The 21,475-nt window shown below is 31.4% G+C and overlaps 1 protein-coding gene across 4 annotated transcripts in view; it reads left to right on the top strand.

Annotated features, from left to right (window-relative positions):
• Vps15 (vacuolar protein sorting 15) overlaps nt 1–21,475 on the top strand; it is a 115,398-nt gene that overhangs the window by 20,893 nt on the left and 73,030 nt on the right. For 3 of the 4 annotated variants that reach the window (XM_085815791.1, XM_085815780.1, XM_085815786.1), the window contains exons 6-10: nt 4,527–4,676; nt 6,415–6,516; nt 14,998–15,230; nt 15,323–15,449; nt 19,389–19,558. In XM_085815791.1, the coding sequence (XP_085671917.1) occupies nt 4,527–4,676; nt 6,415–6,516; nt 14,998–15,230; nt 15,323–15,449; nt 19,389–19,558 (782 nt within the window). Of the gene's footprint in view, nt 1–4,526; nt 4,677–6,020; nt 6,170–6,414; nt 6,517–14,997; nt 15,231–15,322; nt 15,450–19,388; nt 19,559–21,475 lie in introns of those variants that run through there. The other variant, XM_085815795.1, reaches the window with a different exon arrangement.

The raw sequence follows: 21,475 nt of genomic DNA, 5'->3' as shown, positions 1-21,475 counted from the left end.
AACAGTAATTTCACTTAAGTAGGTTATTGTTAATGCTGTAGCTATCTACCAGGCAGGGGAAAAGGAAAACTATTCCAAGACAAATTCGTAAACACAGGCATTTTCGATGTTTGTTGAAAACAGATTTGGTCATCTCTCGATGCGAAAGAGTTGGAATTGTGAGAAAAATCTACCTGCTAAATGAGAAACTGATGTATTCCGTAGTATATTTTGATGACTTTTATGATATAAGTACCATATTCTTTAAAATAAAAAAAATATCATGATGTGTGTCACTGTGAGATATTTAAGTACCGAATAAACTTATTTTTCTTAAAGGTTATTTTTTATCGACGGACCAGCTTCACTGCTTCGTTTTTAATTATTTTATTTAGAAAAACATCATATACAAATATTTACAGTGAAGCAAAATACAATTTAATTGTGAGCTTCGGTTACAAGTAATTGCTCACGTCAGACTGGTTAGATTTCTTCTTCAAGTCTGTTGCCTCAATCATAGGAGGCGATAATTTGGCGAGATTCGTTGGCGTAAAATGCGCCAACATCCCGCCCGGCCTTGCTATGTTCACATGCAAGAACTTAACATAAATTTAATTATGAAATACCAGTATTAAAGTTTCAGTTATTCATGTAAACAAGTATAAAATATGTATAGAAAAATATAAAATAAGTGAACAAAACATGAATACAAAATTATTGAGAAAAATAATTTTCAATATAATTACTAACAACTGAGTAACATAATTCACAACTTGCTAAACTTCAATAGGCAATACAGCTATTTTATTAATTGTCCTTTTAAAGTCCCCTGTTTTGGTACGAACTTTTACAACATGGACTTTTCCATCAGAACCGTGGTACAATGATGTTATTCGCCCTAAAAGCCAATTGTTAATTGGCAGAAAATCTTCTTTAATCAAAACCATTTGGCCGATCATCAGATCATTTTTTTCAACCATCCATTTTGATCTAGACTGTAAAGTATTCAAGTAATCAGACTTCCATCTTTTCCAAATAAGTTGTATAGTTTTTGTAGTTTTTTGCCAACGACTTAAGCGGTTTTCCTTTAAATCCGTTAAAAATATCTCAGAAATTGCTGTTATAGGTCGCCCTATCAAGAAATGACCTGGCGTCAGAACTTCGAAACTTTCTGAATCACTAGAAAGAGGAGTAAGCGGTCTCGAATTTAATATTCCTTCTATCTGAATGACAATCGTTTCGAATTCTTCGTAAGTGAAATGAAAATTGCCAATCATACGTTTAAGATGGTACTTCACCGATTTTATCCCAGCTTCCCAAAGTCCACCGAAGTGAGGCGATTTGGGTGCAATAAAATTCCAATCTATATTTTCTTGCGAAAAATGATTAGCTAATTCTTTGTCTGGGAAATTAATGATATTATAAAATTTTTTCAATTTGAATTCGCTCCAACAAAGTTAGTAGCATTGTCGGTATAAATTTTGAAACATTTGCCACGTCTACTTGTAAAACATTTAAGTGTTGCAATTAAAGCATCGGAAGTCAAATCTGTTAATGTCTCAAGATTGGATGGCTTTTGTTGCGAAACATATAAAAATACAAATATACAATTTATTCAGAATACCTTTACGTTGATTTTTAAATTTCACTAAATAAGGGCCACATAAATCAATACCTGTAATAGAAAATGGAGCTGAAACATTAACTCTTTCACTAGGCAAATTACCCATAATTTGTGAAGAAAGAGTGGGCTTACATTTAAAGCACGTTACACATTGATGTACTGTTTTACGTGCGAGACTACGGCCACCTAAAGGCCAAAATTTCAAGCGCACTGCATTTAGCAGACCTTGTGGTCCAACATGAAATAATTTCCTGTGTAAACTTTCAAAATAAATTTTACTTAATCTTGAACCCTTAGGTAAAATAGGAGGATGTTTTTGAGAATATGGCACTGAAGCATTCTTCAGCCTTCCTCCTACACGTACTATTCCTTTGTCATCAAAAAACGGAAATAAATTCGAAATATTACTTGGCAGTTTCTTTCCTTCAAGGAGAACTCGTTGTTCATGCTTAATCAACACTTCTTCAGCTTCTCTTACCTCCTCCACTGACAGTGGTCCTGTGTTTTTTACCTTATTCCTGCAATTGAAAATAAACCTGAAAATATAAGACAAAACATGGTTAATTTTATAATAATTGTTTCAAAGTTCTAAGAGGTCGTCCACAATAAAATGTTGAGAGCTGTCATTTAGCAGGGCTGTCTCTTTACAAGTCTCATCTTCAAAAGGAATTTTCCTTTCTCGCCGCAAAGTTTCTTTTTCGACTTGTTCGATGGTTTCAATCTCAGGAATAAATGGTTGCAAGTTCTTGAAACTGTCAGGCTGCATCAAGAATTCTGGACCTGTCCACCATCTAGAATCTGTCACCAAGGGATCAGCATTCATTCCACGTGAGAGAAGATCGGCAGGATTTTCTTTACCTGCACAGTGATGCCAAGAGTTGGGATCTGTCAAGCTGGTGATTTCGTTCACTCGGTTTGCCACAAATTGCTTCCATCAGGTTTTTGCACCCTTTATCCAAAAAAGTGCAATCTTGGAATCTGTCCAATGGTATTCAATAGAAGATCTTTTCAGATTCACGATTCTCTTTACCTTAGAACTAAGACGAGCTGCAACTAGAGCACCCAATAGTTCTAATCTTGGTAAGGTTACACCGTTTAATGGAGCCACACGACTTTTTGAAGTTAGGAGTTTCACCGATATTCCACTGAGTGTCTTCACCTTCAAATATATGGCAGCGCCATATGCCCTTTTACTTGCGTCGCAAAAACTGTGTATTTCAACAGTATCTTCCTTTGATGCCGAATCATTAACCAACCTAGTTATTTTAAAATTTTCTAAGTGATGAAGTTCAGCACACCACTTCTTCCATTCCTTTTCAATTTCCTTTGGTAAAGGTTCATCCCACTGAATTTTTTCATTCCAGAGATCTTGGATGAGGCATTTAACTCGAATGGTGAAAGGCGAAATTAATCCTAAAGGATCAAATATCTTCCCTATTGCTTGAAGTAAGAAGCGTTTCGTATTTTTGTCCATAGAAAGAAATTCCAAAGGATTTTTAGTATCCATCGTTAAATAATCTTCGTGCGTCTTCCAAGAAAGTCCCAAGATTTTAGTTTGGTGTGCGCCCAAGCTGAGAGTAGCGTCTGCAGGATAGGTATCGAATTCTTCATTCTTCCATTGCTCCATTAATTCAGCATTATTGCTAATCCACTTCCTGAGGACCATTCCAGCCTCTTCCATAATTTTCTTGGCATTTTTAGATACTTCAAGTGCTTCTTCAAAATCCTCACTTCCAGAAATGAGATCATCTACATAAAAACACTGGTCTAAAATTTCAACTGTTTCGGGAAAATCTTCCTTGTATTTTTTAATATGATGTCTAATAGTAGCTGCTAACAGGAATGGGCTCGAACTGACCCCAAAATTTACTCGATTGAAACGGTAAATCTGTAAATTGGACCTTTTATCAACACTTGGATCATCACTACTCCAAAGAAAACGAACTGCATCCTTATGTTCATCAGGCATATCTGCAGAAAAGCTTGTTTAACATCTGAACAAAATGCAATTTTGTTCAATCTGAAATTTATTAGTAAATCCACGACGGACCAGCTTCACTGCTTCGTTTTTAATTATTTTATTTAGAAAAACATCATATACAAATATTTACAGTGAAGCAAAATACAATTTAATTGTGAGCTTCGGTTACAAGTAATTGCTCACGTCAGACCGGTTAGATTTCTTCTTCAAATCTGTTGCCTCAATCGTAGGAGGCGATAATTTGGCGAGATTCGTTGGCGTAAAATGCGCCAGCAAGTACTAATAGTGAGAGGCAAGGATAGAAGAATATAGTTACAAAAAAAAAGGGGGGGAGGGGCAAAAAGCATGTCAGCAGTATGTTCTTTTTGTCAAAGGGATAAGTCATTTACTGTACTTCTGGCAGAAATGTTTCTTTTCGTATAATGTAGTTTAAGCATGTTTTTATTAGAAATTTTTGTGTTTAAAATTTAGTTGTTTGCATACTAATAAATTTATCAAGAGTATTATAGAACTTTTCATTTAATATGCAGCTTTATCTTAAACTGAGTTTTTATTGTTAATAATAATCACATCATGTAGTAGTTTCTTTTTTTTTTTTTTTTTTTTTTTTTTGCATGCGTCTTTCATTGATTTTGATCACAATTTTTGTATAAATCAGCTGTAGTAGAGATAGTCATGTAATTTATTTACAACTGATAAGATATTAATGCCGGTAAAAACATCCTGCATAAAACAACAAGTTATTTAAGTTTCTTACTATTTTAAGATTTGAGTTTATCACTATGGATAAAATTGTTATAATTTTTTTTAACCAGTATGAGTTTGAATACTAGATAAATTAATTCCATTATAAACTTTTCAGGTATTTCAGAATAACATTAATGTTATCATTGTGCATATCATGATTGTATAGTCCTTATAAGCTTGTATTTCTCGTTTTAGTTAACTGACAAAGCTGGAATTCTAGTGCGCCAGTATGCTAAAGATAACTTATATGACCGAATAAGTACTCGACCATTTCTAAATAGCATTGAAAAACGGTGGATTGCATTTCAGTTGTTTCAGTGCTTAAGCCAGTGTCATGAGCTTGGAGTAAGAATTTCAGATAATTTTTCATTTATATATTTTGACACACATGTATGTTATCTGTATTGCAGCTACTCATTTTTATTTAAGTTATCATTTTGATTTTGATAACATATAACCAGAGAATCTGATTACAGAGTTATGAAACACAGCAGAAGTCATAGGGAATTAACTTAAATTTCTGTAATAATTTAGATCCGGTCATTATATCACCATCATCATTATGACATTATAACATCGGATGCAATTGTAGCATGTTCACCCATTTTTATTCTCACCATTTCATTATTTTTTTATAGCTAAATTTACAAAAAAAGTAGTACCTTTCCTTGAACAGTTACATTGTTACTTTTTACATTTTTGTAATAGATTTCAATGGAGAAAAGTGAGGCTGACAGCAAGCTCAACAGATAAGCAGAAAAGGAATTGCAATGTTGTATTTTTGAAGATTTGGCTATGGCTGATTCAGTTTTGGTTGTTTGATTTGAGTTTGGAAATTGGACTAGTATGATCAGTGGAAGTTAAATAAGTGCGTGCTTAATTTAATATAAAAATCATGTGAGAAGGATTGATTGATTTTGAAATGTAACAGTTTAGAGAGTTTTTTTTTTTTCCCTATTTTTTAAAAAGCAGTTACTATTTTTTAAAAAAGAAAATGACCAAATTGGAAAAGAGAGTTAGCAGGCTATTGCAGATTAAGTTAGAATTTTATCTTACCTGTTTTTTTTGATCTTGTATATATATATATATGTGTGTGTGTGTGTGTGTGTGTGTGTGTGTGTGTTGGTGTTGTAATCTGTAAAATATTATCTTCTTACAAGGAATTTTTTTTAAAACTTAGCTATTTTACTAATTATTCTTAAAAAGATATCTATAAAGCATACATAATGCCAGATTTAGGTGCTAAAAGTGTTTTGTAATTCTTTAAGGCTGTTCTCAGTTTAGGTATAAACTAGTAAAGCTTATATGAAAATTGTGTTATTTAATTTATTAATATACTTACCAAATTTTTAAGTCGCAAACACATATGTTTCCGAGGGACTGGGCGTTGAAAGGGACAATTGTCAGAACCTGCACATTTCCCAGGTTACTATTTTCACTTACTACAAAGGCTTGGAACGCCAAACAGTGATTGGTTATTCCTTAGATTGGGATCATGTGATCCTTCAGAAGCAGAACTTTGTCTGATTGGTTGATCTCTACCCGGGGCAGAGCTGCAGCTGAAACAGCTTTGGTGAGGCTTTGAAAAATCCGCGTAGCCGGTACATTGTTTCCATAGCTAGGCAAGACATTGCTTCCAGTGGAGCTGTTTTTTTTTTTTTTTTTTTTAGGAATCCTTTCGTTTAAACTAGTGCTACCTGAGTCTTGTTTCTCAGGAAAGTCTCGTCTAGCAGGGATCATCTCTAGATGTGATAATCTCATTAGTATACTGTTGAAATGTGTGAGAGGGGAAATCAAACAGTTTTTAATTCCCATTTTGGGGAGTTATGTGCTTCTTGGTAAGTTTCAGTTGCATTAGTTCTTTTTAATTAATGTAAAAACATGTTTTTAATCATATCATGGAATTATAGGTATAATAAATACAGAATTACCCCACTGTTTTTTTTTATTATTATTTTATTTTACTTTTAAGTGCCATTTCTTAGGCATATTTTTATATGGCAAAATGTTTATTGCTGCTCTTTCCAAATTTTTAAACCTTAATGCATCAATGAAAATTGATATTTCATTAAAAAATTTGCAGGTTTACCATGGTGATATCAAATTGGAAAATATTATGGTTACTAGTTGGAATTGGGTTCTGCTTACAGATTTTGCAAGTTTTAAACCAACAAATTTAGCGGAGGTATGCGTATTTTATATTTAGTAGTAGTTTATTTTATTTATTTATTTTTTAAATTACTGCCTGAGTGTTTGGCTGTCCTGTGAGTACTTGGCCACTTAAAGCATTGAAATTGGCAGCTGGTTGTCTTCTTGCAACTAGCCAACCGGTAATGTCCCAGATGACAAGTCTATGAGAGACTAGATTTGGATGTAGGATAGGGTATGACTACATGCCAGTCTATTCACCAGCGGTTGAGTGCAAAAAATCACTAAAACGTAAATATGAGCCAGTTTCTTTAAGTCCATCATGAAGTTATCCCTGTTCTTAGGCAGATAACCCTTGCATGCTGTTGCAATGTGATGTGAATGAATTGAATGCACATCCTCTTTTTTAAACACAAAACTTATAGCAAGTAGTTGCACAATATATGAGTATAAGCAAGAAAATGACATATAAATCTTGTACATGCGAGAACAAAAATAATGAAAAATAGACAGCATTCTAGCTGCCTTGCGTATGTGATCGTTTTTAATTCAACCTTTTTTTTTTTAAATTAATGTTCTTTGGCACAGTTCGATCCTCATCGGACACTAAAACTTGACAGTACACTTTCTCTGTTTCTGGTTTTTTCTCTGGAAAAGACTGTTTCCAAAAATTGAAAATTAAGTAGAATTTCAAAAATGTTTTGTTGCAATTTAGGACCAACACCCAAGATTGAATTCAATGATTTGCCGCTGGAAGTTTTACATGAAGCACCGAAAACGACTTTGATAGTTGTACTAGACGGCTTGATCACTGCATGATGGGGTAGGAAATATTGCTCATTCTGAAATCTATTCAAACAGTTTTGTGTGACCAATTCCATATGACCTAAATTTTCATATTCATGCATAAAATCCTTGTATTGGTTTTCAAATTCCGAGTTTCCCTTAAATTTACGCTCCATAGCATATAATCGAGAAAGTGCAGCTGGTTTTGAATTACCTAATTCAGATTTAGATCTTAAAATGGCAACTTCACAACAAAATGACCATCTGAATTAATTGAGTAATTTTCCTGAAAATTTATTACAACAAATTGCTCTTCAGGGGAAAATAACAGGCCAGTTGAATTTGGTACTTCTTCTAACTTCCAAGACCATTTTAATTCGTTATCAATATTTATTTCATAAATATGCATGTTTGAAATTGAATTTGATATCGTTTGAGATTCTGGTAGTTTTCCGGATATGAGGAAACCAAAAATTAGGTTTTGAGCAATTAAATCATTTTGAGAACTAGTTATTTGTCTGGGAAGTAAAATAGGAAAAAAGTAGTCAGATCCTAGAATAATATCTATCTTATCCAGAATGTGAAAATGTGGGTCATCTAACTTTGCATTTTTCAAATGCGAAAAATCTTTCTCATTTATTTTTTGGCTTGGAAGCACAGCAGTTAGTTTATCTAGTAATACAAATGCCTTAATTGGCATTCTTACTGATATATCATGGATTGACATGAACTCAGTTTCAATGTAACCTTTTGTAACTGTGACTTCTGACTCAGCTAAACTCTTAACAGGAAAACATGCATTTTTCCTCTTAAATCCCAATAAATTAATCCAAGATTCAGATAATAATGTCGATTTGGAACCACTATCACAAAGCATTCTAATATTACATTTTTGACCCATCAAATCAATTGTGTTAACATACGAAGTTGGCAATAAGCAGTTGGCAGAAGTTGTTTGATTTATTATTTTGAATTACAGTTCCATTTTTGTTTTCATTCGTAGATGCAATGTCTGGTATTTCACTCGCTTTTGGATTTTTTCTTTGTTGACGCAGATGTGGAGTAACTTTTTAATGGATTTTTACACAGATTACTATGATGCAATAACTGACAATAGTGACAACAGTGTGGAGACATACATTCAGATTTTTTGTGCTGACTAGAAAAACAATTTATACAAAAATTATTTTACCTAACAAATTGATTTCTTTCTTTGACAGTTAATGTTTTAAATTTGGGGCATTTGAAAGAGAATAATCTGATTTACACATAATACATTTGATACTTTTGTTAGCAGAAAACCTTTTAACACTAATTGAGTTTTTTCCTTTTCTTTTTTGTGGAAAATTTATGAAGAGTGACATTTATCATTTATAAATTGAATAAACATTTCAAAAGTAGGAAATTCCCTTTTTGCTGAAAACTCATACCATTGTTTACATGTTTCATTGTCAACCTTCTGTAATAAAATATAAATTAACCAGACATCCCTTTCATTAGCTTTTAGATCAATAGATTTTAAGCCTCTGAAGATTTCATCAGATGTATCAGCAATGTTTTACAAATTAATTGCATTTGCATTAATTACACAAGATTGATCCATGAATGTTTTGATTAGTGATGTGACAATTTGTTTTTCCTTATCATACCTAAATAATAATTTCCCCCAGGCTTCCATATAACTATTTTCCGAAATGGGAATATGTTTAATAATAGAAGCCGGTTCATCAGTTAATAAACCCTTTAGATATTGAAATTTTTGAATGTTGCTAACATTTTCATTGTTATGCACTAATGATACATATAAGTCCTTGAAGGACATCCAGTTTCTGTAATTACCATTGGAAGACTGCATATTTATTCTCGGTAATTTAAAATTATTAGCAGTATTTGTAGTACTAGAAACTGGTATTGGATGTTCATTAACATGAATAGTAGAGTAGTTTTGCATATTAATAGTGACATTTAATTTCTCAAGTTCTTGTTATAGTTTGGCTTTGGTTTCATATTTTTTTCTCAAATTCTTTCATTTCAGAACTTTTCAGTGGAAGTTCTACGTCTGCCTTGTCAAAATCAGAATAAATGCTTTCAATTTTTTTAAGTTTATTCATCAAATCATGTTTTTCGAATAATTGCTTATTATCATTAATGGAATTTGAAATTCTGGTAAGAGCAGCTTTCGCTCTACCTCTATTATTTTTTGTGATCTTAAATTTGTCTTCCATAATTATGTAATGCCGCAATGAGGAAAACCAAAGTCAAATTTGTAAAAAAAAATTACTTATCTTGCTTAGCCTTTAGATAAATGAGATGATGGAAGTATCCAATACTGTACCAAATGCTGACGAAACTGAAATAAAAATTCGTTTAATCTCGCCGGTGTCTCCAAAATTAATGTTGCAATGTAATGTGTATGAATTGGATATACATCCTCTTTTTAAACACAAAACTTATATTAAGTAGTAAACAAGAAATTGGCACATAAAACTTGTAGGTGCGAGAACAAAAATAATGAAAAATAGTCAGCATTCTAGCTGCCTTCTGTATGTGATCGTTTTTAGTTCAACCTTTTTCCTTTTTTTTGAATTAATGTTCTTTGTGCCTTCTGGTGTTTATACATCCTCTGCTGGACTTCCTGTGGTTACCATATAATGTTCAAACTCATTCACAGTAAAGTAATGGTCACTGTTCTATTCTTCTGTATGAGTAGAAATTTGTCTCTCACCACAACTTGCTATCATCCAAGTATTTTATTGCTCTTGTAATCATTGGGATGCACAATATTGAACATTTCAGCCTAAATGTGTAGCTATCTGCAAAGTTATAAACCAGCATCTCTAAATTCAAGGTTTTTATGCAATTTAACTCTGCTTACATGTGGCTGATTGCAGCTAGGTGTTTAAAACTTTTATCATTAGCATGCCATAACTACATCTACCACCTCCTCCCCCTCGTTTGCACTTCATGCCTTTTGCGTTTCTGTCTTGCAGTTTCAATGTTGAACAGTGTATTAATATTTTTTCTGATACTGTTATCTAAAAGAGAGTTAATTTTATTCTCATTTAAATGTTTCAAATAGTACTGCTAGGAATATTGCTAAAGTTTTTAATTCCAAATACTGAATAATGTCTCCATATTTTCTGTAAGTACATATTTTACAGCAGTAATCTTCCACACCAAACTGGTGATGGTCTTACCATTTTTTAGCTAATCATTTGATTCTCAGTTTTGTCTGTTAGTAGGAGTGCATTTATATATAACTCTTGGCCACATTATGCATGTAATTAATTCTTCTCCAGAGCATAAACTAGAGGGTTGCCACACTACCTGGAAAACTGGGCAAATTAAAAATGGCGCCAAAAGTGTCAGGGAATTTAATTATTTTAGTCAAGAAGTCAGCGAATTTCACACAGCAATCCCCCAAAAAAGCAATTTTCATGCCAACGTTGCAAGCGATCATTTTCTTGGCGAATTGTGTGTAGTGTGAGCATCATTCAGGCAACTGGCAGAGAGCCAATTTTTCCAGTGTCTTTGTTCCAGTAGCCTTCTGAATATGTTACGATATGTCAGATCTGCTCATGGTGTATATCATCAAGCACTCAAAGGCAAAAAAACAGTGCAATGGTAAACATACGAAAGTGTTTTTGGATAAAAGATAAAAATTTTGGAATAAAAAAAATTAAGCAGAGATGTTTCTTCAGTTGGCTTAAAAATAGATTTAAAACAAGAAATCTAGTTTAGTGCTGATTTTTCATTAGTATTATTCTATTAATGTTTTGTTTTAATATGCTAAATGTCTTTTTTTTTATCTTGAATTCTAATAAAAAATTACATTTAATTTGTGTTATATAGGCTTATATTAAAAGTTTTTCATCAAAAGTCTGTTGACTTCTTAAAAAAAGAAAAGTGTTTCTTTGACATTTCAGAATTTAGCAAGTGTTGTAATATCACTGAGGTGATTGCTTGGCAGTTATATATTATTTATTAGGATAGATATAACTGGCCCCCATTGCCATTCTGTGAACAATAACTTCCATTTCAGAATTTATCTGCCATACTTTTTAAAATAATAAATCTATTATTCATTTATAATTTTATCACAATGAATGGGGGAGGGGATCCAATATTTAAAAGTTCATACAATGCATTGAAAAATGAATGAATTTTATTTCTGATTTTGTTTATTACTTAGATGGAATGTATTGTAAGTATTTAATTTCTTTTGCAAATGAAAGTTACTGAGGAAAAGAACTCCTATTACAGTCATAATAGTAATGCTTTGCGTATTATATATAACGGGTGGCTAAAGTGCGGCTCGCGAGCCTGATATGTCTCTCCTAGGCAATTTATGCAGCTCATTATGCATATAAAATATATGTATGAAATATGGTGTACTAAAAATATTCAGTGTCCAAAAGGAAGTAATTAATTAGTTTAGACTCTTTTTACAAAGTTATTAACGATTTCTTTCTATTTGAAACCTCCTCCACTACTTCTGTAATGATGTAAATATGAACTTGTGGCTTTTAGAAAATTTAGATGCGGCTCTCGAACATTCCTGAATTAAACGTGTGGCTCTTACTGACGCGAAGTTTGACCAACCCTGTTATATAATATAACTATAAGTCATATGTAATTAGCAATTTTTCTTGTTTTCAAGTAGTACCATAATTAATTTACCTTTAGCACAGCCAACACACACTATGAGGATAGACTGGAATTTTCTTAAACCACACGTAGGAAACCGGAACAGTCAGGGAATTTCATTCTTCTGTTTGAGTGAGAACCCTGATAAACACTCGCGGTTTGCTTTTGTGATACCTTTCCAGATGTCACCAGATCACAATTTGACTGCATGTTTAATATATTTTGTTAATGAAATTTCACATGCATATGGCTGTATAGCTGTATAGAATTCTATATAGAAGATTCTGTGATCTTAACATGTTATTCAGTCTTGTGGGCATTAAGACTGCATATTCATAAGCTAAATTCATCTCTTTAAAAATAATAATGCAAGAAAAAGTAGAAACTGTAAAAGAAAAAAGTAGAAGATTGATGTGGATATTTAAGTATGCAACATTATGATCTCTTAATCTGTTAAATATTATTCTGAAGCTCATAACTTCCAAAACTGCATTCCTTCCAGGATTGTTTGAAACAGTATTCTGTCGGTTGATAGCAAATTACTAGAAAATGTTGCATTGCATAATTAGTAATGCTTGTCATATCAGGTCATTTGCAAACTTAACCCATGCAAATGATCCGGGGTCATTTGTAAACCTAACCCATTAAACATATTTTTCAGCTCACTCAAAATGTCATTTTAGAACAATTTTTTTTTTTTTTTTTTTTTTGTAGACCATGATTTATTAGAAATGAACTAGGTGTTCAAGAAATCATAAATATTTTGAAACATTTAGCAAAAGCAAATAATCCAACTTTACTGATTTTAAGTTGCAGATGTAATTTAAATTAATTTCATAGATGGTAGTAAGAGCGATTTTTGCACTAATATATCCCTACCTCAATTTTGATATTTTTCATTTTATTTGAGTACACAATTTTTGCAGAGCTCTAAAATACCCCTTTCTATGATCTTAATACTATTATTACACATAGCTGCAGTGTGTAGTACGTTTACACTCATGAATTAATTATATGTAAATATTTGTATTTTGTTTGTCTAATTAGTTTGTTTTTGCCTTTTTTAGGTTTGTCTACTATTTTTTAGCATTTGTATATAGTTATAGGTCTAATTTGAATTTGAATACATGTAGGGAAAAGATCTGAACATTTGAGAACTATTGGAATTTAGTTTTAAAATGAAGGTTTGGTATTAAAAAGCAGTTTTGAGTCTCAAATTATTCAGAGGAGCAAAACATGTATTTGGAACTCATCAACTTGGTTTAAGGCTTCAAAACATTTTTTTCCCTTGAGAAGTTCTGTTTGAAGTGTTAAAACAAAGGAGATTAATAAAAAAATATTTTGTTTTGTTATGTATAATGTTCTGTAATTAAAAAAAAAAAAAAAAAAAAAAAAAAAAAAAAAACTCTTTTCTTATTTTAATTTTCATTCAAAGATTCCGTTTTTGAAAGTTTCATTAATTTGTGTTTATTCATTTTGTAACTTTTACCCAAAGCAAAAAGGTTAGATCTTCGTATCGCAGGAACAGAATTTTATTCATTTTTGTTCCAACCTTTACTTTTTGATTTTTATAAGTATTTGTATTGAGATAGGGCATTGTTCACAAATACATAAATATGTTTTCACTTAATTTTAGCTGTTTCTTATTATGTACCACATTAATGTACTTAAATCTGCTGTGATTCCTAATTTATATTTTTTTAGTAATCATTAGAGGTGCATCTCATATGCATTAAAATATTTTCATCATGCATCTAATGCCAATTTTGATGAGATGGTTAGTTAATAATTTTCTTGCTGATGAATGGATTGGCTATGCCATTGAAAAGAGATATGGTATTTTCCAGTGATCAACTATACAAGACTAGTACATTAGCACTTTATCACCACTGTCTGCATCTAATCATTGGCATGTAACCATTGTTTGTCCAACATTCTGAAATTCATAGTTGAATCCTTGAATATCATAAGATGTTAATGAATATAAAAATTATAAATAACGTTGATATATGGTGACTTTTTTTAAAATGAACTGCTGTGTCTTTCTGCTGTCTGTAGTCTATTTTGATCAATAAGTGATTTTTGACTGTGTGAGAGGAGACAGGAAACATATTTTGATCTGCTATCTTATATACTTTTTAATCACAAGAGGCTGTTTATTATAATTTCAAATTTAAAGCTTTTAGAAAGCTATAATTTTCGTTAACAACTGCTAAATAAATGATGAGGAAATATAAAATTTGTATTTCTTATATTATTATGTGAATCATTTTATTTTATTCAGTGATATTTGATTTAATAATAAAAAATCATATTACCAATTTTACCAGCATGATTTCAAAAATTTATGCAAGAAAATCAGATTACTTTTAGATAAACAATAATTAAAATGAAAGTAAATGGTTAATTTTTTTATTAGTCTCTGAATTCATTTCTGAAATTCAGAAAGTGTGTTAATTCTACTGATATCGTTAATATGGGAAGTCCATTAGGCCAAACAAATTGCCGCCTATGGTGTTAACTCAGACACAATTAAAGCAATAAAAAGCTTAAAAAAGATAATTAAAGCAATAAAAGCTCGAAAATCTATAATGATATAATAATTAATGCAATTAAAGCTGTAAAAAGATATAAAAGATATAGCAATCTGTCTGCCTAAAAAAAAAAGAAAAAAAAAAAAAAAAAAAACACGGAACAGGAAGGGAAATATCGCTAAATACTAGAATCATCATAAACGCTGCATGTGTGCAGCCAAAACCTATTTTTAAAATTGTCTAATTTGTAGCCTTTTGGTTCACCAAGTGTAAAATAGGACATTGAAGGGGTACTAGAAAGTTTCACAAAAGATAACACTGAGGAAAAGAACAAGATTTTATTCTTTGAAAAACAACTGAAGTTTGCATAGCGTACTGTGGAGAAGAAGAGAATAAGAAAATAAAGGTTGTGGCATTGTTTTGTATCATACTGAAAGGTATCGGCTAAAATTCAAAGCATCCAATAAATATACATAATTTCAAGTTCATATTATCAAGTTTTTAAGCATTAATTCTTTTATACACTAAAAGTAATTTCATGATTATTTTAGGATAATCCTGCTGATTTTTCATATTTCTTTGATACTTCAAGACGAAGAACATGCTATGTAGCTCCTGAAAGATTTATTAAAACCATGAGTTCATCCAATGTCTTTTCAAGTGCAGTAACTGTTTCTTCTTCAACCAGCAGTTCAATTGCTCCAGCCTCACCATCTTTAATAATTCATGCTGATGAAATTAAAACTGGTGACCTCACAGCTGCCATGGACATATTTTCTCTAGGGTAATTATGTATGATTTTCTTATTTAAGTGTCAGGAAGAAAAGAGTTAAAAAAATTATTAGTTATTTAAATGCCTTTTTGCTTTTTCATTAGGTGTGCTCTGACGGAACTGTTTACAGAAGGTTCTGCTCCATTTGATTTCTCGCAGTTATTAAGGTACAGAATAGGAGATTTTGATCCTAGTAAAACATTAGAAAAAATTGAGGATTCAAGTATTAAGGTAAGTAACTATGATGAGATGTAATATTGTTCTTTCAGGTATATTAAAATAATAACTTAATTTTATTTTGTACTTTTATTAAAATCTTTCCTTTGGGAATTTTTATTTTAAATTTTTGCCACATCTTTTTTTCTCATTTTATGAGCTTTATAATAATACCTTAAATATTTGTTATATTCTGCTTTTTTTAAACTAAAGGAATTAAAGAGTGCAGGTAATTTTTTGTAGATGATTGCTCTTCATGCAGTGCTAGAGAACTGTTAATCATGTGATTGAATTAACGAGGTAAAAATTAAAAAAAATTGTCTAATATATATATATATGGTATACAATTCCTGTTGTTTCATCCTCTTTACATATTTGTATGCTTTGCTATCATAAAATATGCACATTTCTAAAAAGAGGAATTTAGGTTATTACGGATATCTAAGTAATGATTTTGTATGCATATAAAATAAATTGATCAGGCATGTCAGTCTGTGTGCAAGACTGTGTCTTATTTCAGGGCAGTGTCCTGTTTCAGGATATGTCTTTCATTCTGCAAATATTTTCAGTTTTCTCTAGAAAATTCTCTAGATGCAAGTTTAGAATAAACCTGCATTCTCTAGATGTAAGTTTTCTTGTGCAAAGTTCTGCACAAGAAAAGATTGGTGTATGAAGAATTTCTGTTGTGGTTACCAAGTTTTAAATACTGTATTTTGAATATAATGTATGAAGAAAATGCTCACAGGTATTTAATCCAAAGCGTATCAGTACTTATTAAACTGTTACTAGAGTAGATATTGGAAGTTATTTTTCCTTGCTAGTAAATTTAACCAAACATCTGTAACTGTGCAGGATAGTTCTGTATTTCAGTGCATCATCCTGTTTCAAGCTTTATCCCAGAAAGTGTTCTGCATTCTATAAATATAGTCGATTTGAATTTTGATTGTGATGCTTGAAGATATTTTCATCACTGCTCTTTAAATATATATTTTAGACAACTTGCAAGTTTTGTGAAAGAATCTCTGGATTTCTATTCTAGCCATTTTTCATATCTGGAAAACGGAAAGCTAATTTAAATCATCTAAGAAATTGTAAATCAATTAACTTTTGAAAATACTGTAGAATGTAAACATATGGAGGAAAATTAACTCTCAAAGAAAATATTCTGACAAGGGATAGTTATCCAATAACAACCTATTCAATGAAATATTCTATTTAAGCGTATAGTTGACCGTGAAGCAATGTTTAGCTGATCGTGAGAAAAACAGGAGTCTGAGGTTGATGCTGCAATGTTTTAAAGTTTGTCCTTGTGCTTTGTTAATTTTACAACTATAAGCTAATTTGATTGAAAATCACAGTCTTTTAAATTGGAATGGCAGTTCAGTAGATATCAGTGGTAATCTGGGGATAAATACTGAGTGTCCTTTGCCCTTTCCAGTTGTAAGTTCGGCTTTGATAATGTTATTAGATAGCTGTTTGATGACCATCCTTGTTCCTTTACATAGTTTTGGTGAGTTGAGATTTCTGAGTAGTATCATCTGAGATCCAATTTTCAGTCGAAGGCAGGGTAGTGACATTCCTGGTACTTATAAAGAGTTAAAAATTCTGTAGGGAAGTTAGCACTCTCTTCAACATTTACCATTGTGTCAATTGATTTATATATTTTCTCTTCACCAGGACTTTTCATTTGAATATTAAAGTTAATATCGTCGAGAATATTTTTAGTTGCCAAAATTGCCCTTTGAAATAGCCGCTCTGGATTAGTATAGCTGTAAACAATGTTTGGATAAATTTGGTTGATGAGTTCATTTTCAGTTGTGCTATGTTGCAGGAATCACTGTTGAGTTCAATGAGGCTGATCGTCTGGTCAGTAAGATATGGGCCTTTTTTTATTTGTAAATGTTTTTCAGCAAAACATACTGTTGTTTCATCTTTTGATAGTTCAACTCTCATGTTTTTTGTTAGTCCCAGTATTTGTATGTGTGGCCAGAGATGTGATTTTTTTAGGCAGGCATTGATTTCATTTGCTGGTGTTGACTCGGGGATAACTGGAAGTCTCTGTCAAAAATCTCCTGAGAGCATGAGTAGAGCTCCTCCCATCACTTCAGAGTTTCCTCGCAAGTCTTGTAATGTTCTATCCATGGCTTTGAGTGAGTTTTTATATGCCATTGTGCATTTGTCGCAGAATATATCTTTAACTTGTTTTAGAAGTTCATCCCGTTCAGATGCTCTTGAGATTTTACATAATGGGAATTGTTCTTCGGTTATATTGAACGGTAGTTGAAGGGTGAAATGAAAGGTTTGACCTCCTTCCATGAGTGTGGCAGTAATGCCAGATGAAAAGATGCTGTTGTAAATTTTTTTTTTATTGTCATTGAAGAGTGGTTTGTTGTGAGGCATGTATTGAAGTAGTCTGTTAATGTTGTATTTTCCTTTGTAATTTCAAAGTTTAGCACACTGAAAGCATCTTTTCATGGTGCTGGCATCCAAAGTTGTAGTAAGGTCTCTTTTTTTTTTTTTTTTTGTTAAACATCTTCTAGGTGAATGAGTGTTTCATTGAAGATGTCGTCATTGAATTCGACAACCAAATCTTGATGAGCTTGTCATATCCAGTAGTCCTAAGTGTTGGCATGCTTCTCTGTATGTCTGGTAACCGTCAACAACCTTGAGATTTGTGAAACTTGTTGGTCCCCATATTTCATGTAGTAACATCCGGAGATAGAAGCGTTAGGCATTGTTCAGATGTACTCTGTATACTCGGCCTAGTACATTAGCTTTCATGACATTCTATAAAATATAAATCAAATCAACCTTTTATTAAAAATACACTAAGTACACTTTCACACTTTATTTTCGATTTATATTCAGTTACTGTATAACTTTGCTCACTCATAAGTGCTTGTTTTTATTCACTTACTGCACTTCACTGATAAGAAACTGATGTTTGAACCCATGACAGATCTTGCTTTAAGACCCCTATTGATTGGGCGAGGAGGTCCAATTCCTTGGCCACCCAGATCACCTGATATAACGTCGCTGGAATTTTTCCTTTGGTTATTTGTAAAGGACAACATTTACAGGAGGAGAGTGTCAAATATTGATGACCTAAAAGCCAGAATTACAACCGCAATAGCCTCTGTGGATGCTGACATGCTTGCTGGTACCTAGCGTGAAATTGAATATCAACTTGAAATTTGCCGTGCGACGAAGGGGGCACACGTGAAAGTTCATTGACAAGGGTCATGAAACTTTCCGAGTCTATCTAACCATTGATGTTATTAATTTTAATCTATCTTTATTATTTTATGAGTTATTAAACATCAAAATGGGTTCGGGACTTTATATGCCATTGTGCATTTGTCAAAAATAAACACCCTGCATATCGATTATTATTTCTTTATTTTTTTCCTACAATGAAGTACTTGCAAATAAGTTAGTAATAATGATGTTTGGCTTTGCTCTTTTGAGATCATTACATCTTTGCTTTCAAATATGCACAAAAACTTTCTATTTATTCTCTAACACGCAAAATATGAAGCAGTATATTGTTCTGATTGATTAAAGGATTTTTATGAGATCATCATACCTTTACTGCCAGATGTTTCAGTGCATCTAAACTTATTTCAGTTTTATCTAATACAACAATTTGATTTTATACAATATTTTCAATATATTTATTATTTATACATAAATATTTTAAAAATATCATATAAAATTGCCTTCTGGCTGAGCTTATAAGTTATATACTGTGTTTTGTATTTAAAATTAGGACTCAAAATATCCATCTCATTGTGTATCTCATAAGTAAATACTTTGAACATTTCATTTTTGTGCATGATTTTTGCATAACATAGTATAAAACTGATTTTTTATCATTAATATTAAATAAAAACTAATGTTATGCTTCTGTTAATAATAACATTTCTGCCTTCATTTACTTTTATCATTATATAGAAACTTGTCGAGAGCATGATGCAAAAAGAACCTACAGCTCGGTTAAGTGCAAGTGAATATCTGGAACTGCAGCGGGACAAGGCTTTTCCTGAGTATTTTTATAGCTTTTTAAACAACTATATGAAAGATTTTGCTTCTATTCCAAGATCCCCAGATGAGAAAATTTACAGGTAGAAACTTCCATTTTTTCTTAAAATTAGATTAACATGCTATTTATAATGCGTATAGAAAGAGAGTGAGTCAGTCTTTGTCATATCAGTGGTTTTGAACACACTGGTCTGGTATAAATGTATTAAAATTGATGGATCTAAAGTAACATATAGTATGATCAAACCTTGCTGAAAAGCATTGTACCATCTGGTTGAATTATAATTCAAACTTATTTGATTTTGAACATTTTGAGTACTGTTATCAAGCACAAACTAAAATCACCATTTAATAGTTACACATTTGTATAATTGGGAAAGGTTGGAATGTTACAGCTATAGAAAATATACAGTAGAAAAATCTCTTAATAAATATGGCTGAAAGAATTAAAATAAAATAAATTCCAATTTACAAGTAGATAATCTGAAACAAAAATAGAATTTGAATAAACAGGCGGAATACTAATAAGTAACATTTAAATTTTAGTATAAGAAAGTAAAATGTAAGTAAAAAAATTGGCTTAAGGTTTTATCTTACTTCATGATTCTAAAAATTTACAATTCTTAATGCTTGCAGTATTTTCATTTTACTCGCATTAAAAATTAAATTAGTGAGCAGTATTAATAAATTAACTTCATAACAATTTAATCTTTGTTTCTGTTGGAAATAGAATTTAAGTCAAGAGCATGTGATGAGAAAAGTGAGATGGAATTTCTTTTGCTTAGGGTAGCTATCAAAGTGTAAACATTCAAATAAAACCTTTGTTCTAGTGCATAAGAGAAATACTCCATTATTTAAAAAAAAGGGCGGGTGAAGAATGAAAAAAGAAAGGAATGCTCTTGGTTAAATAAAATGCTCACTTTTTTTTCACTCTGTATGTATATGTAGTTTAGAGGTTCACAGTCATGGTACATTTCACTTTTTATCATGATATTTTTAGTTATGGTTAAAATGGTCACAGATGTGATGAACAATGCAGACAGCATAATAGATGTTGTGAACTCTTAGAAAAAAACCATAAAATCCTTGGATAAGCACACTATATCTTTATTACTTCATGATTACACTGTTCAAACATCATACTGAGCATCATAATTTCTGCATAATAATAACATAACATTTTGGGGGAGACAATCTACTCCCCAAAATTTCTAAATACACACTCACATTTTTCTAAACAACAGAGAAAGAAGGTGAAGTATTCTTACGGTTTAACCAAGCAACATCAGGAGAGGAAAAACTAATGTGTACTAACTGCAGTCATATTGTAGCCGTAAAGTCTGTTACTTCTGAGCAGTGACTGGGCTAAAGATTTCGCAGTGCAGGGAAAGAGTGCCATAACTTGCTGTTGAGTTATGAAAAATGATACAAAGTATATTGCTAAAGGGAAGATATGTTTAATTTAAATTTATGAATTTAAGTTGTTTCATAAATTTAAATTTATGAATTTAAGTTGGTTCCAGTTAAGTTTTTCATAAATTTAAATTTATGAATTTAAGTTGGTTCCAGTTAAGTTTAATAATTTTGTCCCATATTTTATGTTTTACCTACACAAACACATACACATATATGTATAAGTAATGCAAAATAAAATACGATAAAAATATGTTTAAATTCATCCCATATTCAATCCAGAATAAATCATATGCAAAAAACAGAAGCAAAAAATAGAAGCACAGTGGCAAACTGCAAGAATCAATGATCTGTGATGTTCTCGAACATCTTCATCTTCCTTTTTAGTTTTATTAAGCTTAATTTAGGATAATTAAGTCATTTAGGATAGATATCTTGTTTTTCAATTTCATTGTAATTATTAAAGACAGTGATGTCATCAGTGCACTTGTAGGTAAATTTAAAAAGTCCTGGTTTATAGTAATTGTTAATAAAATGATATTCCTTAACAAAAAGAAAAAAAAAAAATTCAGCTGGCAGTAGAATAG

Source organism: Stegodyphus dumicola, chromosome 1 (assembly GCF_044657685.1).
Source record: "Stegodyphus dumicola isolate Sdum_Otavi_A_Nest chromosome 1, ASM4465768v1".
Lineage (NCBI taxonomy): Eukaryota > Metazoa > Arthropoda > Arachnida > Araneae > Eresidae > Stegodyphus > Stegodyphus dumicola.
Note: the sequence above shows the minus strand (reverse complement) of the source record. Positions and strands in the feature narration are given on the sequence as shown.